General features: G+C 39.1%; 2 protein-coding genes across 6 annotated transcripts in view; one reads left to right on the forward strand and one right to left on the reverse strand.

The window, feature by feature from the left end:
• Positions 1-6,615, forward strand: part of LOC122558742 (BTB/POZ domain-containing protein KCTD19-like) — a 120,977-nt gene extending 114,362 nt beyond the window's left edge. Inside the window, exons 15-16 of the mRNA XM_087995589.1 lie at positions 2,618-2,799; positions 6,423-6,615. Of these exons, the coding sequence (XP_087851715.1) occupies positions 2,618-2,799; positions 6,423-6,600 (360 nt within the window). The 3' untranslated portion in view covers positions 6,601-6,615. The remainder of the gene's footprint in view (positions 1-2,617; positions 2,800-6,422) is intronic.
• Positions 6,616-8,336: 1,721 nt separating this feature from the next.
• The window catches only part of plekhg4 (pleckstrin homology and RhoGEF domain containing G4), a 223,245-nt gene continuing 205,467 nt past the window's right edge, over positions 8,337-26,114 (reverse strand). The window contains exons 22-25 of one of the 5 annotated variants that reach the window (XR_015759974.1): positions 16,914-17,140; positions 11,463-11,540; positions 9,105-9,230; positions 8,337-8,997 (exon numbers count right to left, since the gene is read on the reverse strand). Coding sequence is in view for 4 of the 5 variants with exons in the window: in XM_087995955.1 (XP_087852081.1) it covers positions 8,911-8,997; positions 16,914-17,140 (314 nt within the window). In the remaining variant the exon portion in view is untranslated. Of the gene's footprint in view, positions 9,231-11,462; positions 11,541-16,913; positions 17,141-26,114 lie in introns of all 5 variants that reach the window. The other 4 variants (XM_043707121.2, XM_043707119.2, XM_087995955.1 and 1 more) reach the window with 4 other exon arrangements.

Genomic DNA, 26,114 nt, shown 5'->3' on the forward strand with positions numbered 1-26,114 from the left:
TCTCATACTGAAGTTAATGCAATACTTGGAATGACCTCCCCACCATACCTAGTATTAATCTCAAGCTTACTTGCTTTAAATTAATTTTACTCTCCTTCCTTCCTTTAGTTTAGCTCACTTGTATTACATTTCTTGTTGGTCCTAACTTTAGCTTATCTTTGGTGCTTAAGAATACATTTTTCTAATGTATTGCAATTTACAGATATCCCAACAGTTTACCAACCAATTGACTTATAGATTTTCTGTGATGTCATTGTTTTTCACCAAGAACCGACTGCAGGATATTCTTCCCAAATTTGTTCCATAATAGTCTCATCAATGCATATTTAAGTACTTTTTGAATGTAATAAGGATTTCTGCCTCTGCTACTCTTTTAGTCAATGACATTCAGAATGCTAACATGATCCCCTGAAATTCCATCTAAACCTCCCATCTCTTATCCTTAAACTATATCTCGTAGTTATAGACCTCTCCACCAAGAGGAACAAGGGACACAAATAGGACAGAGTGTATGGAAAGGGTTAGCAATCAAACTTTAGGCAGACTGGACAAACAAATGACAATGAGAAGAGAGACGGTTAATACAGGACTGAAGGTGTTATATCTGAATAAGGAATAAGGTAATTGAGCTTGTGGTGCAGATCAAAATTGGCATGTGCATATTCAAGGATATACATCCTATCGAAAAGATAGGCAGGTGGGTAGAGGGGGTGAGGTTGCCTTGTTAGTAAGAAACAAAGTAGGGTCAGATGGTGTAGAATCTGTGTGGATAGAATTGAGGAAATGCAAAGGTTAAGAAACCATAGTTGGAGTTATGTACAGGCCTCCAAGCAGTAGTCAGGAGCTGGGTGCAAGATACACCAGGAGATAGAAAAGATGTGTAGGAAAGGCAAAGTTACAGTGATCTTGTGGGATTTCAATATGCAGATGACAGCAAAAATCAGGTTGGCAGTGGATTGTAAGAAAAGGGATTTGTGGAACATCTACGAGATAGCTTTTTGGAGCAGCTTGTGGAGTCCACGAGGGAACAGGAAATATTGGATTTAGTGTTGTGCAATGGGACAGAAATGATAAGGGAGCTTAACGTGAAGGAACCCTTAGGAGGCAGTGATCATAATATGATTGAATTTACTCTGCAATTTGAGAGGGAGAAGATAAGATCAGAGGTAGTGATATTACAGCTGAATAAAGGCAACTACAGAGGCATGAGGGAGGAGCTGGGTAGAATTGAATAGGAGAGGAGCTGAGCAGGAAAGAAAGTGGAACAGCAATGGCTGGAGTTTCTGGGAGTAATTCAGGAGACAGCAGAGATTCATCTCAAGGAAAACAAAAGCATAGTACAGGGAGGATGAGGCAACCATGGTTAATTAGGGATGTCAGGGATAGCAAAAGAAAAAACATATAATGTGGCAAAGAGCAGAGGTAGACCAGAGGTTTGGGAAGCTTACAACGACCAACAGAAGGCAACAAAAAAAGAAATAAGGAGGGAGAAGATTAAATATGAGGGTAAGCTAGCCAGTCGAGAGAGTAGTAGGGAACAAGGAAATGGCTGAGGAACTTAATAATTAGTTCTTGTAACTCTTCACGATGGAAGACGTGAGTAATATCCCAAAAATTCAAGAGAGTGGAGGGGAAGAGCTGATTGGTGTCCATCATCAAGGAGAAGGTGCGAGAAGAAAAAACTCGAGGTGTTATTGATCTATTCGTTCCACTGAGATTTCCTGCTTCTACTCAAGAATCTCCGCTCTATTTGTCCTCTGTTCTTTTTCATGGCAATATTGCAGGCCAGGAGATAATGCAAAGTAGCACCTTAGCTGGGTCATGTATCCTGTCTCCTTGATATATTCAGAAACTGGCAAAAATCGCCCCAAACCTACAACTTTAAGAATGTCACTTCACAGTTTCAATGCTTTCCCTGAAGCTTCTTACTTGTTCCCCTCAGAATGAACAGTGAAGAGGCTATTTGCAAATGTGTGAAAAATTCTGGAACACTGATGCCATATGAGATGTGTGACATCAGAACATATTGATTCAGGGCCTTCTGGAATATAACAGGAATGTAGTTGTAAGCTTTGCTCTTCCAGTAAGGCCATACAGACCACACAGAAAGTGGCCAGCTCTATTTCATGTCCATGGGAAGACGATTTCCCTGCTTTCCAAACAATTTTCTAGCTTATCATCAAAAGTCATGAGTTCTAGTGAATGTTTGTATAACACTATAAAAATGGAACATAGAACTTAATACAAAACTAAGAACAATTTATTTTCCTACCAAAACCTGGTATTCAACTTGACAGTAAAGGGAGTACATTTAAGTTACATAGTGGTCAGAACTTAAGGTGTTATTAGTCAATTTGGCATCACTTCAATAGCTACTTAATATACATAGTTGAATTTTATAAAAAAGTACACAATGCATTTTTATTATAAAGTACTCATGCTCATAGAACATTTCTGAAAACTTTAATGGCATAACTTCCAGAAAAATTCATCAAAGGGAATTTGCAGATTGATGGGCATTGTGCTGTACCTTGCTTGATTATACAAACATTGTAACAGAATAATTACTATTTGGAATGCAACTTGTAAAATATCTCTTTTTAAAAAAAAATTTTAGACAGAAGAAATAACACCAGAAACATTTGTGTCTAAGCTGCTAAATCTAAAGGTTTTCAAGAACCAAAAACAGTCACATGAAAAGCTGGTTAAATGGTTAACGGTAAGTGATGAACATTCAATTGGGTTGCGAATTCTTATGAATCTTTACATCAACTGTTTATCATTTGTGAAGAAACTACTGTTATAACTAATTTAAGCATAGTAAAAAAAGAATATCAACAAGAGTTTCTGATTTTGTTCAAAACCTTTGAGAATCAAATTTGGAATGAAGCTCAAAATACTCGTAAAAATGCTTTAAACTATCTAGCCTTACTGTTTGGAATATTACAGTATAATAGAACTGGGATAAGTTAGTTCAGGTGGTTGAACGGTTGGTTTACAATGCAGAGTGACACCAGTAGCGTGGATTCAATTTCCACACTGACTGAGGTTACCATGAAGGATTCTTCTTTTCAACTTCTCTCCCACCTAAGGCAGGGTGACCCTCAGGTTAAATCATCATCAGTCATCTCAGCCACATGGTCTGGTAAGGTGATGGCAATGTTACCTTTACCTATGATAGTGCTGGAGAGGGATTAAAGGTACATGGAAAACTACATCTATGATTTAGTGTGTATTATTATTTAGTGGTTAATTCAGCGATATTGACAAGTTGACCAAGATGTTCCAGTTTGAAGTTAAAGTGTGGAGTTGGGTGTCTTAGACTTCTGTCATGGCCTTTTCAGCTCATTTGCAAACAACCAAATTACAGCATGAGTTAAATGACAGGTAATCCAGAGGTTCTCAACCCACCAGGGTCTTTCAGGATTGAAAATTTGTGTGTTATATTTATGAAGTTTACTTGCACATACTTTACTCAGTGCTAGCCAGAGGCTTCATAGGAATCTGCGTTGGTTGTCTCCAACCCTCTGAAGACTTCACAGACCAGGAAAAAGTTGGCTAAAATGTTTTCCGAATCCTCACTAGACATGCCGAGGGACACCAATAGTATGGATTTAATTCCTGCACTGGCTGAGGGACATGCTGCTGCAGGCCATTCAGGTTCAAAGGATTGTGCTCTTTGTACTGAAAGCTGCAAGAAGCAATCCTACTAGACTCGAGTGGCTGGACCAAGGATGCTACACAGGACAGTGCCAATGGGATTTAATGAAATAGCCTAGAAGCTGTCCAGGCAAAGGGTGAACAATCCCTGTTCTGCAAAGCTAAGTTTCACCATCTTGCCCCTGTAAATTCAGACTCAGAGGGCCATCATTCAGTGTAACTCTGTCACTGTACAGCTGTCACAAAGAGTTGTTAACCTCTGAAACAAATGTACGATGTGCATTGCATTTTCTACTCATTTAATCTGGATAGATTCACCAAAATATGTGGCTATGTGTGCTCAAAGTATTCATGCACCATTGACAATAGACTTATGTTGGATAAGCTGGTGCACAACAAAAAGGAGATGGCCATGAGTCAAGGAAGTATGCCAAATCTCTGAATTATGACCCCTTGCGTGAAGCAGGCAGTGGAACTGGCAGGTTACATGAGAAAACCAGAGAAGAAACATTGCCTGCACATCTGACAGGAGCAGTCTGCAATCTCCTGTGTTCGTCCAGACGAGGCTTTGTGGATCTTCAACTAAATATTTCTCGTCTTCCACAGGTACAAATGGTCAATAGACATTCAATTGGAAAAGGCAACAGCCTGTGCACAGCATGACCACCGCCTCTGATGATGATGGCTATGAAACCTCAGAAAAAGCACCAGCACAGTGTTCGTCTAACTTTCAACAGCCCAAAGATTGTCATCTTGATGTGCATTTTAGCTGGAACAGATTTTGGGGTTAAAAATCTGACCAAAACTTCCCTGTGTGCTCAGTAAGAGGAGAAAGAAACTCTCAAAGTTTCTAAAACTCAGAGGACTGACAGAGTTCAGCCACCTGCTGAGTTACTTGCCTCTGTATTTGTCATAAGTACCTGCAGAGAGAGACAGGGAAATTTTAGGTAGTGATGTTGAAGACTCACCATACTGGTAGAGTCTATCTAACTTTTATTGTGGCTTTGGCATGTTATCAACATTTCTGTGAAGCAGTCAAGTGCTAACTGCTTTAGGGACCCAGATTCAGCAGAATGCTCAGTGGCTGCCAGATATTTGCTATGACCTGCACTCTTTTTGTCCTAGTCATGGGTGCTCAGCAACAATGTCATTGTGAGAACAGAACAAGGCTTCCCCCTTCCTCTCACCAGGCATCCAAAGGGAAGAGGAATGACACCCAAGGACCTTGAAGACTTCATCTTGGAAAATTCCAAAGATGCCCTGACCTACCCTTGACTCCTTTCTGCCAGTGACCATTTCCTGGAGCAGCTGAAGCTGGGTAGGGTGCACCTGCAACTATGCTAGAGACTCTAGTCCCCAGAGTTGCCAAAGTCAGGTTGTAGGTTTGCTCGCTGAGCTGGTGGGTTTGTTTTCAGATGTTTTTGTCACCATGCTAGGTAACGTATCGGTCAGCCTCCAGTGAAGTGTTGGTGTTCTGTCCTGCTTGCTATTTGTGTGTCTTGGTCTGTTGTGGTGGGTGATATCAATTCTGGTTCTGTTTCTGAAAGGTTGGTAAATGGGGTCCAAATCGATATGTTTGATAATGGAGTCCTGGTTTGAATGCCAGGCCTCTAGGAATTCCTGCAAGTGTCTTTGTTAGCCTGTCCCAGGATGGATATATTGTCCCAGTCGAACTGGTGTCCCTCTTCATCTGTGTGTATGGATAACCAACTAGCCACCTAAAGACATGCCCAACTATCATTGATATCCATACACACAGACAAAGCGGGACATCAGTTTGACTGGGACAACATATACATGCTGGGACAGGCTAAACAAAGACATGCATGGGAATTCCTAGAGGCCTAGCATTCATACTGGAACTCCATTAGCAAACATAGATTTGGACCGCATTTACCAACTCCCAGAAACAGAACCAAAAATTATATCACCTACCACAACAAACCAAGACGCAAATAGCAAGTGGGACAAATCACCAGTGCTTCACCAGAGGCTTACTTGTGATGTTACCTAGTATGGTGATGAGAACGTCTGAGAACAAACCCATAGCTCAGCGAGCAAACCTAGAAATCTCAAACTTGCCAAAGTCTTTTCAATCACCAGAATGTACCAGTCAGCACCTCCTAACCCAGCTGTCGATGTCAGGATTGTTACTTACTTGTAGTCAGAGGCAGAAGAAAAAAAAATCATTTGAGGTCACTCATATTGGTTTAACGGGTATTTCGTCAATCTTGTACATGTAAACAAATGTTCATTTCCACTGTTATGACACTGAAGTCTCACCTCAGAGCTGTTGGCCAAGCAAATGTACCTGTGGCAAGTGCCACTACAACACTTGGGGCTGAGTCAAAATGATAAGTTTTGTGGGCCTTGCTGCTGGGGAGTGCTGTCAAGAAGGGACAACCCGTGCCTGTCAGCTATATGCAGGGAAACCTGTTGGGCTGATGTTTGGTGTGGGACTGTAGACTTGGCATGGACAAATTCCAGTGGTGGTAAGCCTAAATTGGTTTACAGGCCCACTGGTGAAAGTGCAAAGAAGTTAACAGATGACAAGTCCACTGGAATTTACATTTTCCACCCATCAGTCAAGGTGTGGTAATCCAACATTTTAGGGCAGGTCATTGACCAGTAAGTGTTATGATACAAATCTGTTTATTGATCAGGTATCTTTCAACTAATTTAAAGTATTTTGTTACAGTAGTTATAGAACCTAAATAAGGAAATTAACTCAACATTGCTTTATTGGCATGACAATGAAAAAGAAAAAAAAAATGTTTTACCAGCTTTCAGTTCTTGAAATGTAATTGTTACATAAATATTGCATGTGTTTGTGTTTTTCAGTTGACACTGCCATTTGCTTGGAAATATAGCCACTGCATGGAACTTTTGTTGAAGAAAGGATATTATAAATCTGTCTCATTTCCTGTGTTAGGAAACTAATTTTAAAAACTCATCACAAATGAATTTGAACCTAATGTCACTGATTTCATAGCAATTATTGTATGCAATGAATATCAATATTTTAAAAGGTCATGGCAAATGTCAAAGTAACTTGAACAGTAATCTATTTAAAACCAGATTGTTTGTTTTGAAAGCTGAGCTTCAAGAGATGGGGATGTGAAAAACATTTTGTGGTTAGTGTAATTATAATCAGTCCAGACAGCCCACACCCTCTGTTTTTATCATCATTGTGGGATCACATGTAGATCATGATTACCACAAAAAAAACATTTTTATTACAAATTACAAAACACTGATCCTAGCCAGTTTTTCTACAAGATGTACTCTGTATAAATTAAATGTAATTTTTAACTTGGCCACATAAATGTGTGAATTTTGCCAAACTTGCAAAATAAAGAGTTCATTACTTTTGTAGAAAAATATGCTTTTTTCATTTAAGTTCTAAATACCTTGGTGTTTGGGTCAGAGAACAGATTAATAGTTTGAAGAAATGCTATTTTTTAGACTTGCAGCTTCTAAAGATGATTATCTGTTGCATGTTATGAGAATTTGGCAGTATAAACTACCAATTACAAGTGAAAACTTGACATTAAAACTTATAATTACTTGCAATTTAGACTGTATTTGTCTCAATGAAAACCATTCAGTATATTTGTGTAGCAGATGTGTTACTATACTGTTAACCTTATGTGAGGGATTAAGTCAGTTTTAATTTGTATGTTCAGTGATGCAACTGTGCAGGCATCAACAACTCGTTTATCTATGCTTGACTCTGTGCCTTGAATTAGGATGGGACATTTTGTTTAAGGCAAAGGTTCTTTCTTTCCTTTAACTCTGGAATGACCCCACTTTTACACTTATCAGAATTCTAGACTTGGGAGATTTCTGAAGCCTTAAGCTATAGAGAAAGGTAAAGAATTTGGATATGTCACACTTGCCTTTTGTGGAAAAGATGACCACAGCTGTAAATTACTAGTTCATTCCAAGATATGATTGCAGTCACACTATTTGAAGGGAAGTTAATGTCTTGCTTGTCAAAACTGCTGCTTTGATGAGCTGTACTCTGGATGGAAATGAACTTGTGTATTTTTTTACTGACTAGCAGGATTAATCTAGAGTTCCAGGTGCCAGATGATTGAAGACTAAAGCCCTCTCAATGCTGAGCATCCCTTTACTCACACTATGCACCTAGAACTTGTATTATAGGTATTCAAGATAATTGTGCCAGCCTGTACTACATGTTGTTTCTCAGCCCATCCATACTAAAAACAACAGTGCACAAATGGCCAGTGGTCTGTTCAGCCAGAACTTTGTTATGGTTTCCTCAATGGCATACTGAGTTTTAACTTGAGTACAACTTGAGTACATAATGCAGAAAGACAATATGCAGTTAGTAGCAGCCTGCTCTCTAAGAAGGGTGGTTCAGCATGCCACATTGAGAATGGCTGGTGTGCAGAATCTTCCTGGAATAAATATTAATTATATTTCACTGTGAACAATGGTTGCGCAGCAAGTAGCAATACTTGTCAGCCCAAACAAATTCTTATAGTTAAATAAAATGAAATTATTTAATATAGTTCAAACTTTGTAAGCTAAAATAAACATTTTATAAATTTGATACTTTGTTAATTTGGATTTGATCCACTCTTGTTTTACTCCAACAATTTTATCAAATGAAATATTGTTCATTCAAGATTTGTGAATAAAGATTGCAACTAGAAACAAAACTGGTGATATTTATTAAATACTGAAAATGCCCACGTGTAGAAGCATAGTAAACAACAACATTACATGACAGCAAATGCAAACTTTTCTCTCAGCAAGTTAAATCAATGTTTTGAAATTACCAATGGCACTTATGATTTCTCTATTTAGTTAAGTAATATCAGAAAGAAATTAAAATTTATTTTTCTTGCTCAAAATAAACCCAGCACCACTTGTACCAGATACATTATTCACAGATTTTACAGAAACAAATATTTAGTGAAAAAAATGCACAACATTTAACTGTTGAATAGGTGTTGCAAAACTCCTCTGTCTTCAGTATCTGGTTAGTCTCACCACACCATTTTATCATTAATGCTGGTCAATGGGCTACCCTTAGCCAATGTAGCAATTAACATTTTAATTTGCGAAAGGAAGCCTTATTTAACAATTTTAATCCAATAATGCAACTAAGTTATCAAATGCATCTTATGCAACACACTAGAAATAGCTAACAATCAACGCGTATGTAAATTGCTCTGATCAAACAAAATACAAGATTTGCACAGAAATAGTAACTAATATTTACAGTGTGTCTAATTGCTCAATTTGGGCAAATGTTATCGATTTACTAGCTAATAGCAATGTCATATAATCGGCCAAATATGTGATCTGCAAGGAAAAATAAAATGGTCAAAGCCTCTCAGCCACACAGTCTTCCAATTTACCAGAATATGACGATTGCACAAAAATTATAAAAAATTCTAAGGAGTACCAACCACATCACATTCTGTTTTGGTGTTATGTATAAAGTATGTGGAAAGCTGATATTCTACTCTTCAATGGCTCTTTAAGGGTTACACATATCTTCATGTAACATGCAGAATACCAAAGACGTGTTAAACCTAATGGAAAATACATATTAAAACAAGGCAGTAAATATCACAAAAATTACAAAAAACAATCTATTGAGAAAAAGTTGCTTAATTTTCTGCTCAAAGTGAGGAATATTGCCAAGTGGAAAAAAAATAATGATTTCTAATTGCCAGCAGTATAGTTCATTACAGCAGGACTGTAACTTGACCCCCTTATTTTTGGCCAAACAATCTGGTATTTTTCATATATCTTGTGTATAAGTTGACCCTAGTTTTTCAGTGGTCACTTCCTGATCATGAATTGTATGTTGTACAAATACCCTCGGTAGATGGCCTGACCACCTGCCGGTATGCCCAGTAACTTTTGTACATATGTGTAGACTACATGCACTTTACGGTACTGGTAACTGGAATATCGCACAACAGTACCGTTCTACCTTAGCAGGCAGAATGGAGACAGTTATTTTGTCGATAAATATTCAATAATGGCCATAATTCTTTTTCATTTTGTTGTTGATCTGGCTCATTTGTTTATTTTTTGACTCATGCCAAGCAAGAGTTTCATCCCCTCAAAAACAATACCTTGTGTATTAGTCAACCCCTAATTTCAGCTTACAAACAGTCTTCAAAACTTGACCTATACATGAGTATACAGGATATTTTATCTGCGTGTATGTAAGTTCTATCTCAGAAGAGCTTCACTACTGTGCCAATGTGATATTCCCATTTTCGATACAAGTTATCAATTTTAGACTAGTTTGTACCATAAAAAATCAGTCACTAGTAATTAAACTGAGATAATCATTTAAAAAAAACCCTTATTCGTTTTTATATAACAAAAACCTCTACTCTTTCAATTCTGAATTGATCCTACACTTACTTATTTGATTTACCCATCATTCTAGGTGCTATAAACATTTCAAGCTGTTAAAATTCAGCTTGAAATGTGCCAGGTAACTTTGGTAACCTGAAGCACAGCAATGTAGCACATATTAAAAAAGAAACAAAAAATATGATTTTAGAAGCAGGCTTGCTTTCAATATTAACAAAGTCTTGTAATACATTTGGAAATCTAGGTTCCAATGTGGAAAAAAAAGGATTTTAGTTTTCAGTTTTATGAAGGTCAATTTTGTTTTAAAGAACAGTTGAAAAGTCAGTTTGAATAATATTCAAAACAATATTTACAAGAAATCACATGATTTAAGCTAATGACTAACAAGCCAGCATGTTTGCTGATTCAAGCTTTTACAACTCAGAAAAACAAGAGGAAAGATGACCAGAAACATGTTCATGCAGATAGAAGAAGTCCCTGTGCAGTAGCAGTTCCAAACAGTCAAGCCTCGGATACATTCTAATAAAAAAAGGTGTGGAGGTGTCAGAGAGGAAGATATTCTACACAGTAATTGAGGACGGAACCACATTAAGTGAATTTTAGAGCTTGTTTAAAGAGTTTCAATAACAAAAGAAAGTAGCATTAAGTGAACACAAAGAAATTGCCTAAAGGAAACTGACTACAACTGTGTCATCTAAACAAGAAACTTTAGGCTTGCAATAGGGATGACCCTTCACTGAGGTTTGAGTGTCTATAAAATATTTACGGATGGCTATTTATAACAACATTGCTCCAATAATTCTTGTCTATTACACTACATAGTACCTTTTCATTTATGTAATAAACATGTAAATTATTTTCTTAAAAGTAGATTGGCTGCCTTTTACGAATATATTCAATGACTCTAAAATAGATAAAAGGAAAGATAAAACTTATAGTTTATCAAGCCAGATTTCATTCTGGGATCTGACATGTCCAGTAATTCCATCAACTAGGATCATACTAACTCAGACGTATTAGCTCTCTTAAATTTATCAGTAATGCAATTTGTACATAAAATTAAGCATCTCTTGTGACTAAAGTTTTCACAGGAATTTCCCATTGATAATATGTCTCACTCTGCCTTAAAAATATTCAATGACTGTCATCATTGATGTCTGGGGAAGAAAATTCTACAAACACACGATCCCTAAGAGAAAAAGTTTATCATCATTGCGGTAAACAAAGTCCTGTTGCTTTAATAAACAAGTGATTTGTGATGACTCAAAAATTGGAAATTTTGTTGTTTTTGACTTGTACGTGAGTTTTATCAACATGGAAAGGATTTAAGGGAAATAACAAGCAATCAAGCTTGGGTAAATCAAAGATAAAAGAGTGTTAAAGAGGAAAAATACTGAACAAATAAAGCAGGAAAGCAACACCTCACTTACTTAGACAAGGCAGGACAGAAAGCACAGCTATGCTTATATCATTGTAGATGGGCGTACGGTAATTTGATCTGATTTCTGCTGAAGAAAAGTAGAATGATAGGTTAGCAAAAGCTGTTAACAACCAACACTAAAAGGAAAGCAGGGATGAATTAAAATTTCATACCATCAGTTTCTTCAGGTATGGGTTGACACTGTTAAGTGGCACGAAGTAGCATTGACAGAGCAGATGCACAGAGTGACATTAACACCAAGTCTTAAACACATGTAACTGTATTTTTTCTAAAAAGTCTATTGGCAAAATAGTAAATCACAATCCCAATCTTCTTCACCCAAATTAATTGGACATTTCCGTTCTCTAATCACACAAATTTCACACTCAGTCAAATTATAGTGATTACAATTGTATTAGAGTGTGCTAGATTAAAGGTCTGTCCTTTAACTGTTCAAATACATTGTTTGACTGAGCATTAGAAAGAAACATATGTTTAAAAGTAGCATTCTAAAATGTAAATAAAAATTATATCCTGTGAAATCTGTTGCTGCCAAATCCAGGCCCTTTAGCTTCATATTAATACCTTGGTAATTAAGTGAGCAACATCTAATCGTATAAAAGATATAAAAGCAATAATATAAAAAGAGGCAAAATGGATTTACACCAGGATGCTGGGTCTGACAAACTTAGTTACGTTAAAGATTTTGAGAAAATGCAGATAATGCAAGTATCCAATTAGATTCTTTGAAGCGTTAGCAGTCAGTTGACAATGCTATAATTGAAAAGACTAAAAATATCCAAAGGTTCTGTGTAGCATTTTGAACTGGATAGTACATTGTTTATCCAGAGAATAGAGAAAGCACGTTAGTGTTGGGTACAATGCTGAACTGACAAGAATTAAATTATGAGGAGAAATATAACAAGGATTGACTCCTCCACCTGTTTTTCTAACCAGTATTTCAGAATTGTAGTGGTGCAGAAAGATGCCATTCAGCCCATCTTATTTGCACTGCCAATCTGATCATTTAACTGAGTACCAATTTCTTGCCTTTTCCCTGTAACTCTGCACGTTTTTATTTAAATAATCATTCAATGTTCTCTTGAATGCCTCAAGTGAACCTGCCTTCACCACATTACCAAGTAGTGCATTCAGACTCTAACTGATAATAGAATTATTTGAATGGTAAAATATTGCAGCATGTTGCTGTGTAGAGGGACCTTGGTGTCCTTGTGCATGATTAATAAAAGGCTAGTCTGCAGGTACAACAGATAATTAAGAAGGCAAATTGCATTTTGTCCTTCAATGCTAAAGGGAGTAAGTTTAAAGGCAGGGAGGTTATGGTGCAGCTGTATCAGGTGTTGGTGAGCCAAACCTGGTGTACTGCATGCTGTTTTGATTTCCTTACTTGAGAAAGGATATACTAGCATTAAAGGGGATACAAAGCAAGTTGACTCTGGAGTTGAGGTGGTTGGCGTATGAGAAGACACTGAATAGATTGGGATTATATTCATTGGAATTTAGAAGAATGAGGGAGGAATCTTATAGAAACATATAAAATTACGAAGGAAATAGATAAGATAGAAGTAGAACGGATGTTCCTACTGGTGGGTGAAATTAAGACACGAGGGCATAACCTCAAAATTGTGGGGGAGCAGATTTAGGACCAAATTGAGAAGGAAATTCTTCACTTAGAGGATGTGAATCTGTGGAATTCCATGCCTAGTGACGTAGTTGAGGCGAGATAGATAATTAAAGGTGAAATAGATAATTTTTTGAATAGTAGAGGAATTAAGGGTTGTGGTGAGAGGGCGGGTTAGTGGAGCAGAGTCCATGAAAAGATCGGCCATGATCGTATTGAATGGCAGAGCAGGCTGGAAGGGCCAGATGGCCTATTCCTGCTCCTATTTTTTTATGTTCCAACTACTTACTGTGTAGTATTTTGCTTGTTTTGCAAAACACTTCAAAATTCTGTCCTCTGGTTTTCAATCTGTTTATGAATGGAAGCAGTTTCTTCTTGTCTGCTCTGTCCAGACCCTTCATGGTTTTGAAAATTTCTACCAAACCTCCTCATAGAATTCTCCCCTTGACAAAAGAAGCCCCAATTTCTCCAATATTTCCTTGTAACTGAAGTATCTGATCTCAACTGTCTTTATTACCAAATACCTGTCATAATCACATTCTTTATTCTTTAACTTAATTTCCACTTCCCTTGTCAGCCAGAGAACTCTGCACTTTTGTCCTATCTTTCCCTTTGGAGGAATATCATTTGTTCACATCCAAATCACCTCCTCTTTGAAGGTAGTCCATTCTTCAACTGCTTCTTCCACCATCCTTTGATCCTAGTCAATCAGACCAGCTCATATTAAAATCCACGCTTCCAGGTGTAAATTGTTACTCTGAATTCACCAATGATATCCTAAACTTTATGATACAAATATCAGACTCCCTTAGATGTTCCTCTACTTTCACTTCACCTGCTTGGCCTACTTCATTCCCAAGAACTAGGTCTAGCAGTGCTTCCTTTCTTGATGGGCTGGACATATACTGGGGTAGGAAGTTTTCCTGGACACAATCTAGGAACATTGTCCCTTCAGCTCCTTACACTAATCCCTATCCCAGTTGACACATGGGTAATTAATGTCTCCTAGGTAACTGAGACATGATGTTTACACCTTGCTGTAATTTCTTTGCAGGTTTGTTCCTTTATATCCTTCCCACTAGTTAGTGGTCTACAGATTACATTGAGCAACATAATTGCATAATTCTCTTTTTTTAGCTCTAGCCAAACCAATTTTGTCCTTGAACACTCAGTAACATCTTCTTTCTATGGTACTGCGATGCTCTCCTTATCTAAAAATCTCCCTCCTCTTTTTGTTTATTTTTTTCTGAACACCTTGTAACCACAATTATTTGACATCTCTTCCTTAAGCAAGCCTCCATTATCAGCACATAATCATGATCCAAAATGCAAACTGTGCTTGTAACTCCCCAATCTTATTTATTATTCTCTGTGCTTCACTTATATATGGTACATCCTTGATTTAGTCTACATTATTTTCCCACTTAATCTAACTCAATCTATTTACCATTCTCTATGTTAGTGCTTTCTAGCTCTCCCAGCATTTTGTCTACCCTCCTAGTATTGTCTCCTGGTTCTCACATCCTTGCTGAGGTGTTCAAATCCTTCCCAACTGCAATAGTAAAATGCTCTGCAAGAAACTTGGTCCCAGTCTGTTCAGGTTCAACCTTTCTGGTTTGTTACAGGTACCACTGCCCTCAGAGCCAGTCCCACTGTTCCATGAATCTAAAGCCCTCCCTTCTGCACCATTTTTCAACACATTCAATTTTCTGTCTTATCTTCCTTTTTCTGTACTCATTTGCACATGACACTGGTAGTAATCCAGAGGCTGTTAGAGATCTTGTTCGCTAATTTTCTACTTAAATCCCTAAATTACACACATTCCAGATGCCGGTTTGCTCAGTGAGCTGGAAGGTTCACATTTTCAGATGTTTCATCACCATATTAGATAACATCTTCATTGAGCCTGATGTGTTTCTGGACATGTTTTGTCTGCTTGTTTGGGTTTGTTTTTTCAGCAACAAACCCCAACAAGCAGACAAAACACGTCCAGAAACCCGAGCCACTCTCCCCTACATCAAAGACACCTCTAAAATGACTGCCAGACTACTGCATCATGGTAGCCCACAAACCCACCAACATACTAAAACAGCAGCTAATGAAATTGAAAGACCCCATACAGACAACAAGCAAAACTAATGTAATTTACAAAATACCTAGCAAGAACTGTAACATATACTACATTGGACAAACAGGTAGAAAACTAGCCACTAGATACACGATCATCAACTAGCCATAAAAAGACATGACCCTCTCTCACTAGTATCCTTACATACAGATGAGGAAGGACACCACTTCAACTGGGACAATACATCCTTCCTAGGACAGGCCAAATAGAGACACACATGAGAATTCCTAGAAGCATGGCATTCCAACTAGAACTCTACCAACAAACAGATTGACTTGGAACCCATTGACCAGGCGCCCTGGAGAAAAGAACAGGAAATTACATCACTATAGGAAATGACATCACCAACCCAAGGAAACCCAAACATACAAATAGAAAACAGGCTACACCATCACTGCTTCATCCGGAGGCTCACTGAAGATGTTACCTAGTATGGTGACGAAACGTCTGAAAATGAACCTTCCAGCTCAGCAAGCAAACCTACATCCAGAATCTCAATCTGAGCTACAAATCTTCTCAAACTTGCTAACACACATTCCCTATCCTCCCCATGACATTAATACAATGTGGAACATGACCCCTTACTGAGACAAATGTACTGCAGAAGTCTTGTATTAAACCTATAAAGAATGAAACCTGCCAACCATAGCCAATTTTGGATGCAATTTCTCAATTTTCCTTAGATTCCATGAACTTTTACCTTTCTGATCAGTCTGCAATGTAGATCCTTGCTGAAATTCGTGTAGGCTGCATCAATTACACTCCATCATCAATTTTCCTTGTTACATCCTCAGAAAATTCCATCGTGTTAGCCAGAGTGACCTTACTTTTCTAAGTACCTGCTGACTTTCCCTAGTTAATCTGTTTCAAAATTGTGATCAATACCATCCTTCAAGTTTTTCGCACTAACATGTCACCACTGAAGGTAGGCTGATTGACATGTGATTACTAGGCCTTTCTCCCCTTTTCAAAAACAGCACAGCCTTAGCATTCCTTCAGCACCATGCCAGACATTCAGAGACACTGCCACTTCCTCCAGTTCTTCTATTATCAACATGAGATACAAACACAGGACAGATGCTCTTTTGCTGAACACCTCCATTCAGTTCACACACATAACTCTGAACCTCAGGTCTTCTCAGCCTCCTAAGCTGTTCGCTGAACTTCACTGGAACAGTACCCCATTTATTGATCAGGAATTTTGCAAACTTTTGGACTCAATAAATTTAGATCATTACTACTGCTCCTATCTTTTGGACAGCAGATACTGGTAATGTTTTTGCTTCTGCCATTTTAACTTGTCTGGACTCATCTTTTGTTTCTTTGTATTATTACCATCTCTTACCTTGTACCATCAATTCTCCTACCAATTCAGTCACTTCTGTCACCTTGCACAGACCTGCTCTTCTAATATTTCCCGCCCATCCTTGCTTTCCCAGCTCTGCATTGTGTGTAACTTGATTATTTTTTATTTCTTTCAATTTTGATTAAAGGTCACTCAATGACCTGAAACATGAACTGTTATCTGTTTGCACAATGCTCCTGGACCTGAACATTTATAACATGTTCTGTTTTTGTATTATCCACCATAGATTGTATCTGCAGAGCTCGCAGATGTCTAAAACTTGAAAAAGTAACTACAAATGGCATTAGCTGTATGACCAGAGGCTACACATACATACAATACATACCGCTGAAATATACTGGCTGTTAGAGAAATGAGGCTTGTGTTCCAGTGGGGAGATGGTAGTAGAACTGTGCTTGGATCCTGGGAAAGAATACGAGGCTGATATATCGGATGGAGATCCTGTATCTTCTGAAAGGTTTTCAAGGAGGAGACTGGAGACACAGCCACTATCAGATCCACTAGAGCCACTGGCAGACATACAGTGAAAAGAAGATTCTGAGCTTTCAGTTGCTGAAAAAGAATAGGAAGAACATTGATCAAATCAAAGCTTTCTGGTAATCAAGCATGAAGAATATTTTACTTAAACACTTGCAGGTTAAGGCTTTCATTGGGAATATGCCATAGAAGTGTTACTGTGCAGATGGACGCCATTTGGCCCATTATGGTTGCAGCAGCTCTTCAAATCAGCATCATTATCTAGTGCCACTCTTGTGATTTTTCACATACCCAGCATACTATTTCTATCTAAATTGTCATCCAATACCCTCTTGAATGCTGCAACTGAACTTGCCTCCACCACATTTCTATAGGGCATTTCATACCGAAACTACTCACTATGTGAGAAAGCTTCTCACATCACTTTTGCTTCTTTGTACATCACTTCAGACCTCATTCTCATTCCTTCTACAAGCAGAAAAAGCTTCTCCCTATCTATTCTATCCAGCCCACTCGTGATTTTGAAAACCTCTATAGAATCTCTTCTCAGCCTTCTTCTGTGCAAGGGAAACAATCCCAAGTTCTTCAATCAATCCTCATAACTGAAGGTTCTCATTTCTGGAAATATTCTTACAAATTGCATCTATGCTTTCTCCAATGTATTCACATCTTTGCTATTATGTGGTACCCACAACTGTACAAAATATTTAGCTGAGGTCTAACAAGTACCTTACACACGTGCAACATCACCTCCTTGATCTTGTACTCTATGCCCCAATTAATAAAGCCAAGGCAAATGTATGCTGTATGCACTGCTCTCTCCAATTGACCTGCTACTTTCAATGATCTGTGCACATACAGACCCAGATTTCTCTGCTCCTGAACATCCTTTTGAATTGTACCTCCTATTTTATATTGTCATTCAATATTCTTTGTACTAAAGTATCACCTCACATTTTTCTGCATTGAACCTCATCTGCACCAATCTGCCTACTTTATGGACTTGTCAATGTCCTTTTGGAATTCCTCCTCACAGGTTACAATCTTTCCAAGTTTTGTATCATCTGCAGTCTTTAAAATTATCTCCTGTACACCAAGATCCAGATTGATAATATACACCAAAATAGCATGGGTCCTCATACCAACACCAAGGGAGCTCCACTGCAAACCTTCCTCCAGCCCCAAAACAATCCATTGACCATTCACTGTTTCTTATCACTCAGCAAATTTTATATCAAACCGCTTTTATACCCAACCTATTACTTTCCTCACAAAGCTGTTGTGTGGCACCGTATCAAATGCTTCTGGAAATTTTCATGTACTTCATAACAACTTCTGCTTCATTTCAAAAAGCTCCAGAAAGTTAGTTAAACATGATTTCCCCTTTAGAAAACTTTTCTGACTCTTCATAATTAACCCACCTTTATCTATGTGACTACTGATTAAATCCTGAAAAATTGTTACTAAAAGCTTCCATTCCCCCAAAGTTAAACCAACTGGTCTATAATTGCTGAGATTATCCTTAGAACTTTTCTTGTTCAAGGCCATGATGTTTTCCAACTGTCCAGTCTACTAGCATCTCCCCCAAGTTCAAGAATGCTGAAGATTAAGGCCAGTTTCCTCTCAATTTCTATCCTTACGTCCTTCAAAATCCTGGGATGCATCTCATCTGTTCCTGGCACTGTGTCAAATTTATGTTCTAACAACCTAAGATTTATTCCATAATAATTTTGAACCCTTCTCGTAACAGAGTTTCCTTCCTTATGGCCATGGCCTAACGGCATTCTCTTCTTTTGTAAGGATAATGCAAAGTATTCATTTAACAACTGCTCATGCCCTTTTCTCCAATCTCTGTCAACCTTTTCCTTAACAACTTCTTGTTCCAATCCTGCCCAGCCCTGCTGTTGCCCCAAATGAAGTCAGCTCTCTGCCAACTGATTTTTCTAGCTCTGGATTGCCTCATATCATCTCTGCCATCCTCAACTTAATTATATAATGTTCATTGTCTTCCTCACCTCGACTCGATTCACTTGGCCCAGCTCATTTCCAAGCACCAAGTCCAACAATGCATGCTTTCTTGTTGAATCAGACTCATATTGTAGGAAATTCTCCAGAGTACATTCTAGGAACACTTGCTTAGTAACATGGCTTTACAGATAATGTATTAACATGGACAGAAGATTGGTTAACTAACAGAAAGCAAAGATTGGGGATTAATGGATATTTTTCTCATTGGCGATCAGAGGCTAGTGGTCTGCAATTGTTTACAATTTACATAGATGATTTAGAGGTGGGGACCAAACATAGTGCGTCAAAGTTCGCAGATGACACTAAGGTGAATGGTACAGCAAACTGTGCAGAGGACACTGGAAAGTCTGAAGGAGGGATATAGATAGGCTAAGTGGGTGGGCAAAGATGGAATACAATATAGGTAAATGTGAGGTCATCCATTTTGGTTTAAATAACAGTAAAATGAACTATTATTTGAATGATGAAAAATTGCAGCACATTGCTGTGCCCAAGGACATAGTTGTCCTTGTGCATGAATTACAAAAGGTTAGTTTGCAGGGGCAGCAGATAATTAAGAAAGCAAATGAAACATTGTCTTTCATTGTTAGAGGAATGGAATTTAAAAAAAGAGGGGAAATGCTGCAAGTGTATAGGGTACTGGTGAGGCCATACCTGCAGAACTGTGTACAGTTTTGATTTCCTCATTGGAGAAAGGATATACCGGCACTGGAAAGGTTCACTAGGTTGATTCTGGAGTTGGGAGGATTGGCTTATGAGGAGATACTGAGTAGATTGGGTCGATACTCACTGGAATTTAGAAGAATGAGGGGGGATTTTACAGAAACATGCAACATTATGAAAGGAATAGATAAAACAGAAGCAGGGAGGTAGTTACCACTGGCGGATGAAACTAGAACTAGGGGGCATAGCTTCAAAATAAGGGGGAGTGGATATAAGACTGAGATGAGGAGGAAATTCTTCACCCAAAGGGTTGTTAATCTATGGAATTCCATCCCCAGTGAAACAGGTGAAGCTACCTTATTGAATGTTTTTAAGGCAAAGATAGATAGATTTTTGAACAATAAAGGAACTAAGGGTTATGATGAGCAGGCGGATAAATGGAGTAGAGCCTACGAAAAGATCAAACCATGATCTTACTGAATGGCAGAGCAGGTTTAATGGGCTAGATGGCCTACTCCTGTTCCTATTTCTTATGTTCTCATACGTTATCAGTATCCCAGTATATATTTGGGTAATTAAAAGTCCCCCAATACATCTACTCTAAAATGTTGCATATCTGCAGATATAGAACATGGGAAAGTACAGCACAAAACAGGCCCTTCGACCCACGATGTTGTGCTGAGGATTATTCCTAATCTAAAATAACCTAACCTACGCACCCCTCAATTCACTGCTGTCCATGGGCATGTCCAGCAGTTGCTTAAATGTCCCTAATGAGTCTGCTTCCACCACTACTGCTGGTAACGCATTCTATGCATTCACAACTCTCTGCGTAAAGAACCTACCTCTACGTCTCCTCTATACCTTCCTCCTAATATCTTAAAACTATGACCCCTCGTGCCAGTCAATCCTGCCTTGGGGAAAGGTCTCTAGCTATCGACTCTATCCATGCCTCTCATTACCTTTTATACCTCAATTAGGTCACCTCTCTTCTTCCTCATTTCCAGCGAGAAATATCCGAGCTTAGTCAACCTCTCTTCATAAGACAAGCTCTCCAGTCCAGGCAGCATCCTGGTAAACCTTCTTTGCACCCTCTCCAAAGCCTCAGTATCTTTCCTATAATGGGGCGACCAGAACTGAACATAATATTCCAAGTGTGATCTCACCAGAGTCCTGTAGAGTTGCAGCAAAACCTCGCAGCTCTTAAACTCAATCTTCCTGTCAATGAAAGCCAACGCACCATATGCTTTCTTAACAACCCTATCCACTTTTAGGGTGGCAACTTTGAGGGATCAATGCACTTGAACACCAAGACCTCTCTGTTCCTCCACACTGCCAATAATCCTGTCTTTAATCCTATATTCAGCATTCAAGTTCGACCTTCCAAAGCGCATCACTTCACATTTATCCAGGTTAAGTTCCATCTGCCATTTCTCAGCCGAGCTCTGCATCCTGTCTATGTCACGCTGCAGCCTGCAATAGCCTTTGATACTAGCAACGGCACCTCCAACCTTTGTGTCATCAGCAAATTTACTAACCCATCCCTCAACCTCCTCATCCAAGTCATTTACAAAATCTACAAAGAACAGAGGCCCAAGAACAGAGCCCTGCAGGACACCACTCACCACTGACCTCCAGGCAGAATACTTTCCATCTACAATCACTCTCTTCCTTCTGTCAGCCAAACAATTCTGAATCCAGCTAGCCAAATCTCCCTGTATCCCATATCACCTGACATTATGAATGAGCCTACCATGGAGATCCTTATCAAATGCCTTGCTGAAGTCTATGTACACCACATCCACTGCTCAACCTTCATTGACCTGTCTCATCACCTCCTTAAAGAGCTCAATAAGATTTGTGAGGCATGACCTGCCCCTCACAAAGCCATGCTGACTGCCTCTAATCACGCTATGCTTTTCTAAATAGTCATAAATCCTATCCCTCTGAATTCTTTCCAAAACCACAGACACAAGATTGTCTGGTCTGTAATTGCCAGGGATTTCCCTATTCTCCTTCCTGAAAAGAGGAACAACATTTGCCTTCCTCCAATCCTCCGGTATGACTCCCGTGGAGAGTGAGGAAGCAAAGATCTTTGTCAGCAGCTTAGAAACCTCCTTTCTCACTTCCGGGAACAACCTAGGATAAATCTGATCTGGCGCTGGGGTCTTGTCAATCTTAACATTTGCCAAAATTTTCAGTACATCAACTTCATCAATCTTGATCTGTTCAAGCCTGTTTCCCAGCTCCTCAAAGTTCTCATTCACAACAATATCCCTTTCCTTAGTGAAAACCAAAGCAAAAAACTCATTTAGGGCTTCCCCTATCTGCTCAGATTCCACACAAAAGTTCCCTACATTATCCCTGACCGGCCCTCTGTCGAGGAATATTTTCCTCTACATTCTTCCAGTAGTTGGTGATCTAAAGACTACACCAAACAATATAATTGTAACCTTTTTATTCCTTACCTCTATCCAAATCCACTCATCCTAGAACACCTCCTTGCACCCCTGCGAGAGATCCTCTTTCTCCAGCTCTACAATGCTCTCCTTATCCAATATTGCTTCCATTCATTCTTTTCTATCGATCCTGAGCAACTTATACCGAGGAATATAAAACATCCAGTCTTGCCCTTCCTTGAGGCAGGTCTCTGTTACTGACACAATATCATAATTCCACATGGCAATTTGAATCTGTAACTCCTCAACCTTATTCATTATGCCTGTGCATTTACATACATGCATGTAAACTCTGTTTTCAACTTAATTTATTTCTCCCCCACACTGACTTTACCTATTAACTTGTTGTTCTCCACACTAGTGACAACTGTATCTCCAAACATTTTGTGAACTCTGGTATTCTCTTCTGAATATATTCCAGGACACCGCCCCACCCTTCACTTATATATACATTTGGGTAATTCAAAGTCTAAATTCTCTGTTGGTTCCCAAACTACTGACAAGTCAGTGTAAAGCACTGGCAAAAATGACTTGCGATGAATTCAGTCTCAATCTGCCTGCGTTTGTCCAGCTGCTATTTTCCTCAGAGTCCCAGGCCTCTAAAGTCCTCTGTCCTGCACCATCTTTCCAGCCAGATATTTATCAGTCTTATCCTCCTACTTCTGCACTCTGTTGCAAATGTCCTTGATGTCCCTTGAAGAGAAAGTTTATTTAGTATGACTCCAAATCCTATAACCCCAGATTAACATTTTGTTTATCTACCTCTGATATTCTCTATAACTGGAAATGTGTTGCTGGAAAAGCGCAGCAGTTCAGGCAGCATCCAGGGAACAGGAGAATCGACGTTTCGGGCATAAGCCCTTCTTCAGGAATTCCTGAATTCCTGAAGAAGGGCTTATGCCCGAAACGTCGATTCTCCTGTTCCCTGGATGCTGCCTGACCTGCTACTCTTTTCCAGCAACACATTTCCAGCTCTGATCTCCAGCATCTGCAGACCTCACTTTCTCCTCAAAGATATTCTCTATAACTCCCTGGAGGATAAATTGACCAACCCTTGAAAACAGGTGTTGGCATGGGGTACATGAGTATTTTGTATTTATTCATTGCATTACAGGTAACATGTTACATTGGTGCTCTTTTATTATGTGTTCACTGGCTGCCATACCAGTATGGACCATGATATTGAGTGGCCAGGACTTCTTAAAAGCTGCTTGTAGCTGTTAAGGATTAATGCACTGTAACTGCGAGAAGTGATCAGTGATTATTCAAAAGTTAATTTGTGATATGAGCAATGTCTGAACAGGCAATATACTGAGCAACAAGGTTCTCAGACTAATCACGAAAGATCTTGATGGAAAGGGAAAGAGAAATCATCCAGCTGCAGTTTGAGGGGTTTATGATGCGCTGGCCAGAGGCAATTCACAACATATGTTTGGAAGGAAATGAGAACAAAGTGTTACAAAAATCTTGGTCCATGCAGAAGACCTGACACAAGCTAAAATGGTGAGAAATCTCATCTTCAAATGTATATCTATAAATTGCACTGTTAACCTCAACCATTGCACCATTCTTTGCTTGGAGAAAGTGAGGACTACAGATGCTGGAGATCAGAGTTGAAAATTCTGGTGCTGAAAAAGCACAGCAGGTCAGGCAGCAACTGAGAAGCAGGAGAGTTGATGTTTCAGGCATAAACCCTTCATTAGATGTGATTAAGGGCCAATGCCTGAAATGTTGACTCTCCTGCTCCTCAAATGCTGCCTGACCTATACTGTGCTTTTCCAGCGCCACACTTTTCGACCCCATTCTTTACTTCGCTAGCATATACTTAGTAAGTCGCTATCAATCAATGGTTAACTATTCAATTCAAAAGCTCTTCTGTCACTAAACACTGAGCACTGCTTCAAGATTGACATCCAGATCTCCAAGCTTGCACACAGGCCGGGGCAAACTAATCAACCAGAAAAGCAATAGGATGTAACAGATTGTAGGATACACAATTACAAACTTCTCTCTTGCTGCCACAACTTTCACATAACAGCAGGCCAATAACTTCAGAAGCATATTTGTGCCTTCACGTTTTGATACCCATGACAAAGGCAGCATTGGCCATCAGGTGAAGGGCAATGTTGAAGTTCTCTGGGGTGAGTAGTGGAACCTAAACTGCTGGTGATGGTACCTTCTGATTCTGCCTTCTGCTCTCATCCCAATCTCTTCTGACAATCTGCAGATATGTAAACGTGCTGACTTTCTCCACTCCTCTCATCACAATTCTGTACTTGATCAGTTTTCCTTTTCATTTTTTCTCTTCCATTTCAGCTAGCCAAGAACCAAATTTTTCCAATCAGTGCAAGGTTGGAAATAAAGAGATACAACCACAATCAAATTACTCAAAGCCATCACCTCAAAGTAGTTTCTAATCACTGGTCTCTTGAGAAGTTGAGATAAGAAAGATAAGCTGAGACTCTAAAGCTGAGACCTCTGTTTTGGAGGTATTGATGTGTTTAAATATCCCCAGATCTGGATGAGCTGTATCACAGTTTGCTATGGGAGACAAGAGAAGACCCGAAGTTTTAAACTGTTCCTAGCCACAGCAGAGATGTTCGTGGGCTAGAGGAGAGCTAATGTGGTTCTACTTTTCAAGAAAGATGGCAGAGATAGAGCAGGAAACCATAGGCCAGTGAGTCTCACATGGAGTGGTAGAAAAAAGATTGAAGAAAATAGTGAATTGGAAGATTAATCTCCATTTAGAGAGGCAACATTTGATCAGAGATAGCATAGCTTTGTCAGAGGGAGGTTGTGCCTCAAGAATTTGATTGAATATTTCAAGGAGTAACTAACTGTGTAGATGAGCATAGTGTAGTTGATGTAGGTTATATGGATTTCAGTAAAGCTTTTGGCAAACTCCTAAATGTGAAACTGATAAAGAAGGTCAAACCTCACGAGATCCAGGAAACTTGGCAAGTTGGATCCAAATTGGCTTCGTAGCAAGAGGCAGAAGGTGGTGAAAGGCTATTTGTGTGACTTCAGCCCGGTGTGCAGTGGTGTTCCATAGGGATCAGGACTGGGTCCCTTATTAGTCATGACATTCATAAATGATGTGGACAAGAATACTGAGGGGGAGATAGATAAATCTGTGATGACACGAAGATTTGCCGGATAGTTGACAGTGAGGAGGAAGGTCATAGAGTTATAGTTATACACCACACAAACAGGCTCCAGGGTAATGGCCTCAGCCTATTCAGCCTTTCTCTAAAGCTCAAACCCTGGCAACAGCCTTGCAAATCTTTTCGGAACCCCTTCAAATTTCACAACCTCCTTAGGATAGAGAGAGCAGAATTGAATGCAGTACCCCAAAAGTGGTCTAACCAATCTTCTGTACAGCCGCAACATGACCTCCCAACTCCTATCCTCAATGCACTGACCAATAGAGGCATGCATACCAAAGGCCTTCTTCATTATCTTGTCTACTACTAAGTCACTTGCAAGTCTTAGGTTATAGGAGGATATAAATGGTTTGGTCAAATGGGCAGATCAGTGGCAGATGGAATTTAACCCTGACAAATGTGAAGTGATGCACTTTGGAAGAAGTAACAAGACAAGGGAGTACCAAATGAAAGGGAGGGCACCAGGAAGCTCAGAGGAACACAGGGATCTTAGGATACTTTTCCACAGAACCCTGAAGGTGACATGACAGGTTAATAGGGTAGTTAAGGAGGCATTTGGAACACTTGCAAAAACATTCAGTTGAGACACAGATTATAAGAGGTCATGTTTGGGATGTACAGAACTTGGTGAGGCCGCAGTTGAAGTACTATATGCAGCTCTGGTCACCACACTACAGGAAAGATTTGATTGCACTGGAAAGGGTACAGAGGAGATTCACCAAAATTTGTTTTTAT

The sequence above is a fragment of the Chiloscyllium plagiosum genome, unplaced genomic scaffold (genome assembly GCF_037043375.1).
Source record: "Chiloscyllium plagiosum isolate Xiang-an unplaced genomic scaffold, Cpla_swu_hap1 HiC_scaffold_17, whole genome shotgun sequence".
Classification (NCBI taxonomy): Eukaryota; Metazoa; Chordata; class Chondrichthyes; order Orectolobiformes; family Hemiscylliidae; genus Chiloscyllium; species Chiloscyllium plagiosum.